Source organism: Vigna angularis, chromosome 1 (assembly GCF_016808095.1).
Source record: "Vigna angularis cultivar LongXiaoDou No.4 chromosome 1, ASM1680809v1, whole genome shotgun sequence".
Lineage (NCBI taxonomy): Eukaryota > Viridiplantae > Streptophyta > Magnoliopsida > Fabales > Fabaceae > Vigna > Vigna angularis.
Window position 1 is genome coordinate 17259535 of NC_068970.1, and position 6396 is coordinate 17265930.

At 43.7% G+C, this 6396-nt stretch overlaps 1 protein-coding gene across 1 annotated transcript; it reads right to left on the reverse strand.

The window, feature by feature from the left end:
• Nucleotides 1-3140: 3140 nt before the first annotated feature.
• LOC128196752 (uncharacterized) lies at nt 3141-6001 on the reverse strand. The gene is made up of 2 exons (XM_052878310.1): nt 3352-6001; nt 3141-3151 (listed from the first exon to the last, which is right to left on the reverse strand). Exons 1-2 carry the CDS (start codon nt 5999-6001, stop codon nt 3141-3143), a joined length of 2661 nt encoding a protein of 886 aa, XP_052734270.1.
• Between the last annotated feature and the right edge of the window lie 395 nt (nt 6002-6396).

The window sequence follows — 6396 nt, forward strand, 5'->3', positions numbered from 1 at the left end:
GGACGAACGCTCACTTCAATATTTAGAACGAACGCTCACTCGACGAACACTCGATGGCCGAACGCTCACTGGACGAACGCTCAACTATTTGGACAAACGCTCAACTATTTGGACGAACGCTCAACAATTTCGGCGAACGCTCAACTATTTCGACGAACGCTCAACATGTAATTAAGGACGAACGCTAGGACGAACGCTCGCTGGGACGAACGCTCGCTGGGAAGGACGAGCGCTCACTCAGTGGGATGACGAACGCTGGACAAACACTGTTTGGACGAGCGTCCCATACTAAGACGAACGAACGCGAAATACCAAATGGACGAACACCAATCACCTTGGACGAACGCTCAACACAACAGACGAAAGCTCAGGCCGAGGACGAACGCTACACTCAGGATTTAAATAATACCGAACGCTCACAACTAAGGCCGAACACTCACAAACTAAGGCCGAACGCTCAAGATCAATTACTTAGGCCGAACACTCAACTACCGAACACCAAATTCAATACTGGACGAGCGCTCAAAGATCAAACATTGACAAGACCGAACGCTTACTATTTACACATACAGAAACAAGACCGAACGCTCATTAATTCACTAAAACCGAACCTTTAAATTTGAAACCTAAGAATCCATATCAAGGACGAACGACTGCACCCACTAATATCAATTACCGAACGCTCAAGATCACTCTCTGAATTTAAGGATTTATGGACGAACGTTCACAATTCCTAGTTCACTAAGACCGAACGCTACACTCACAATTACGAACGCGAACGCTCGTCACAAGAGCGAACGCTCAACATAATTTGGCCGACCACTCATTGGTCGAGCCGTTTTGGACGAACGTCCAATTTTCAACAAATTGGACGAACGCGCGTTTCTGCAGAATTCTGCAGAATCGCAGGTTTTCCAGAAAACCCAGAAACCCCAAATTTTTCATCCCCTTCTTCCCAGATTTGCATCAAACACAACATATATCATCAATTAAACAAAAGATCTAGCTCCCCTTACCTCTTGAAGACTTCTTTGAATTAATCTCCAAAGGGTTTGATCTCCTTCCAACTTCAAAAGTTTCCACTTCTCCTCTTTCCCAGAACTTGCAGCCACTCCTCCACTCCTCCAGATGCAGCACCAAAGCCTCCTTGCACTTCAGCAGCTCTCCACCTCACCGTCTCTCAGTTTTGCAGGAATGATTTCCATCCAAAGCCAGAACCCATACTCCATTTTTATCTCCCACAAGCCTCCCATTTTTCCTTTCTATGGGGAAGCAACGTTGGCTGTCTCCTTGTGGCCAACGTTCCTTCCTTCCCCCCTTTCCCCCGTTGTTTGTTTTTTTTTTTTTTTTTTTTTTTTTTTTTTTTTTTTTTTTTTTTTTTTTTTTAACTCACGATTCCTTACATTCTCCCCAACAACAAAATTTTCGTCCTCGAAAATTTGGCTTATCGAAACAAGTGGGGATAAATTTCTCTCATCTCATCTTCCAATTCCCATGTGGAGTCGCCTATTCTACCATTCCAGATAACCTTGACAAGTTTGAGAGTTCTCCCTCTAAGTTGTTTATTTTGGCTCTCTTCAATCCTCACAGGTTGCACTTCTACCGACAAATCCTCTCTGACTTGTACATTTTCCACTTCAAGTATATGAGAAGAATCGGACACATATTTTCTCAGCTGAGATACATGGAACACCGGATGCAAGTTTGCTAACTGGGGTGGCATGGCTATCTCATAAGCTACCGGCCCTATACGTCGTAGGATTTGATAGGGGCCAAGGTACTTAGGAGACAACTTCCTAGCCCGAATTGCTCTCCCTACACCGGTAGTCGGAGTCACTCGGAGAAACACATGATCACCAGCTACAAACTCCAACGGCTTGCGCCTCCGATCAGCATAGGACTTCTGTCTACTTTGAGATGCTCGCATCTTTGCCTGTATAAGCTTCACTTTATCTGTAGTCTGTTGAACTATCTCTGGTCCCGTTAACACATGCTCTCCTTCTTGAAACCAACACAAAGGTGTTCTACAGCGTCTTCCATACAGGGCTTCAAACGGAGCCATACCAATACTGGCATGATAACTGTTATTATAAGTGAACTCAACCAGTGGTAATATCTCATCCCATACTCCTAAGTGGTCCAAAATACAAGTCCTTAACAAATCTTCTAGCGATTGGATCGTCCGCTCGGACTGACCATCTGTTTGAGGATGATAAGCCGAACTCATCTGTAGTCTGCTTCCCATTTCATTTTGAAGGGTCTGCCAAAACCTGGATGTGAACCTCGGGTCTCTATCTGATACAATACTCGAAGGCACCCCATGTAATCTCACTATTTCTTTAATATATAGTTGCGCCAACTTTGTCATAGACATTCTCAAATCAATTGCCAAGAAGTGAGCACTCTTTGTCAATCGGTCCACTATTACCCATATTGCGTCATGTTTCCGAATAGTGCGTGGCAAATGAGTAACGAAGTCCATAGCGATGCTATCCCATTTCCACTTTGGAATCTCCAATGGTTGCAACAATCCTCCAGGTCTTTGATGTTCCACTTTTGCCTTTTGACAGGTCAAGCAAGAAGCCACAAATTGTGTCACATCTCTCTTCATACCCGACCACCAGAAGGACTTCTTGAGGTCTTGGTACATCTTCGTCATGCCTGGATGCATGCTAAAACGGCTTTTGTGACCTTCTTCCATAATTAATTTCTTAAATCTCGAACTGCTAGGGATACAGACTCGACCTTTAAATCTCAAAATACCGTCGGTCCCTAAGGCAAAATCTTTTCCTTGTTCAGTTCCAATCAAACTAGCTGACGTCTGGAGTTCAATATTTTTCGACTGCTCTTCCTTAACATTCTTCAACAAGTCATTGGATACTACCAAATTACTGCATCTGATACTGTCAGCTTCAAATTCAACTTGTAACCTCAAATCTCTGAAGCTTGTTACTAGCTCTAATTCTCGGATCATCAATGAGGACATATGTACTGCCTTCCTGCTCAAGGCATCTGCCACTACATTGGCTTTCCCAGGATGGTATAAAAGATCAAAGTCATAATCCTTAAGGAATTCCATCCATCTTCTCTGCCTCATGTTAAGCTCCTTCTGATCAAAGAGATATCTCAGGCTCTTATGATCACTGAACACCTGAAATTGTGCACCATACAGGTAGTGTCTCCAAATCTTCAAAGCAAAAACTACCGCTGCCAACTCCAAGTCATGAGTGGGGTAATTCTTCTCATGAACTTTGAGTTGTCTTGATGCATACGCCACTACTTTCTTCTCCTGCATCAATACACACCCTAATCCCTGATGCGAGGCATCACAAAACACCTCAAAAAGTTTACCTGTGTCAGGAATGACCAAAACGGGTGCACTAGTCAACCTTCTCTTTAGCTCTTGAAAGTTAGTTTCACAACGATCTGTCCAAACAAAAGGTTGATCCTTCCTAGTCAGTTGCGTCAATGGTGCCACAATTCGGGAAAAGTCCTCAATAAAACGGCGGTAATAGCCCGCTAAACCCACGAAGCTCCTGACCTCAGTAACAGTCTTAGGTCTTTCCCATTGAAGTACTGCTTGCACCTTAGCGGGATCAACAGAAATTTCTCCAGCTGAAATCACGTGGCCAAGAAAAAGAACTTCTTCCATCCAAAATTCACACTTAGACAATTTGGCATACAATCTTCGTTCTCTCAGCACTTCAAGTACAGCCCTAAGGTGATCTTCATGTTCTTCTCGCGTCTTAGAATAGACAAGTATGTCATCTATAAATACTACCACGAACTTGTCCAAGAAGGGTCTGAAAATTCGATTCATATAGTCCATGAAAATGGCTGGAGCGTTAGTCACACCAAAAGGCATAACCACATACTCATAGTGACCATACCTGGACCTGAATGCCGTCTTCTGCACATCATCAGCTTTCACTAAAATTTGATGGTAACCCGACCTCAAATCAATCTTGGAGAATACCGTAGCTCCGTGCAGTTGATCCATCAAATCATCTATCCTCGGCAACGGATACTTGTTCTTGATCGTCAACTTATTCAGTTGCCGATAATCAACGCATAATCTCGAACCACCATCTTTCTTCTTTACTAGTAACACTGGTGCTCCCCAAGGTGAAGCACTAGGTCGGATAAACTGTTTCTCCAACAGGTCTTCAATCTGCTTCTTTAACTCTACCAATTCTGCTGGAGCCATCCTATAAGGAGCTATAGAAACTGGTCCTGCTCCCGAGACCAAATCAATAGAGAACTCCACCTCACGTGGAGGAGGTAAACCAGGAACTTCTTCAGGAAAAACATCCAAGAAATCGTTCACAACTGCAAGGTTTTCACTCTGACTCTCCTGTGCCGCATGATGTGAAACTTGCGTCGCTTCTATATGTGATAGTACTAAAAAGCAACTAGCGCCTTCCAGGAGGTCTTGTCTCAAGACGCCGATCGACAAAGGCATAAATTTGTCTTTATCAGGAAACAGTAATTTCTTACTACCACAGTCGATGAGGATGCGATTGGTAGATAACCAATCCATTCCCAAAATTACTTCTAATCCTTGCAAAGGTAAACAGATGAGGTTCACCTTGAACTGATGTCCTTCTACAACAATTGGACAACGGACACACATAGAAGACGTTTTGACTAACCCTGATGCTGGTGTAGACACCACTAGGTCGAAGTCTAATTCCTCTATAGGCATACTCAACTTTTCAACACATGCCTCCGATATGAAGGAATGTGTTGCCCCCGAATCAAAAAGTACAACACAAGTCACTCCAAACAGTAAACAGTTGCTGATGATGAGATTACCTGAGTTGACTGCCTCTGATCCTGTCATGGCATATACTCTGCCCACTGCTTGAGGTCTGTCACCTCCTCTGGGTGGAGGCAAACCAGTCTTCTGTGCCTGAGACCTTGATCCTTCTACAGAAGTACACTCTTTAGCAAAGTGCCCCTCTTTCCCACACTTGAAACATTTCCTTGCACCATTTTCCATAGGACAGTTGCTACGGTAATGAGGTCCTCCACAGGTGTAACATCTAACAGTGCCGGATGGTCTGGTTGGTCCCGACTGCACTGATGGCTGATAGGATGAACCCCTCGACCCAGAAGAAAAGGATGGTCTAGCATAAGGGGTCTTCCTAGTGCTAAATCCACCACGAGACCCAGATGGTCCCCCAGTCCTAGTAGGTCGACTCTGCTGTCCCTCAGATTCATTCTTTGTCTTCTCCATATCCCTAGCCATCTCCACAAGAGCTGGAAACTCCCTCAGACGGTGACCTCTCACCAAGAGCTTGATGTCACTGCGCAACCCGTTTTCAAACTTGCGGCATTGCCACTCTTCATCCACTTTCATGGTGTTAAATCTAAGAAGATGTTTGAAGCGATCAGTATACTCAGATACCGACATATTTCCCTGCACTAGCTCCAAAAACTCCACTTCCTTAGCATATCTAAGAGTATCAGGGAAGTATTCCTTATAGAACTTCCTCTTAAATAAGTCCCATGTGATAGGGGTTCTAGTTCCTTCCAAGATCATCCGTGCACTGCTCCACCAGTGGCTTGCCTCTCCGGTCAAAAGATATTCAGTATAGGACAACCTGTTTTCATCAGGACACCTCTTGGCGTTGTAGACTCTCTCCATATCACGAAGCCACTGATCGGCTTCATCGGGTGAACACTTGCCATTAAACTTGGCGGGATGATGCTGCAAGAAATTTTCCAAACTCCATTCTTTAGTTGGAGCAGCCGAAGAAGAAGGACCAGTGGGAATCCTGCCACTAGTCATCACATCCAAGAACTGCCTTTGGGTGGTATCGGCCGACACTCTGGCATTCTCAGCGGACACTCTTGCAGCTTCCAGATTCTGCAAGGCTATGGTATTCTGCTGAATTAGTGTAACATTTTGTTGTTGCAACGCCCGAAGTACCTCATTCAACATCTGATTAGTGTCATATGGATCGACATCCGAGGAAGGAGGAGATCTAGATGCCATCTTCTATTCATATAGAGAGAAAAACTATTAGTCCAACTTAGTGAAACTAATGTAACGTCTCACAAAATGGCCATCATTCAAAATCACAAATAGGGCATACCCACAACCTACAGGTTTCTAAGGAAGAACTGCTCTGATACCATTAATGTAACATCCCGATTATATAATAATCAATATTACATAATAAAGACGTCAACATTCAAATATAGAGAACAGTCAGAATACGACGTGTAATTTAAGTACTAAATTACAGTCATCCAAAATAAAAGAAACGAAAATTCAAACTTAAACAGTTTATAGATTCGAACACTACACGTGTTCAGATAGGAATTCCTAAGAAAACTACTCCACAACCTCAATATTCTCCAGCTCTTGCTCCAAAGGACTCTCCTCGA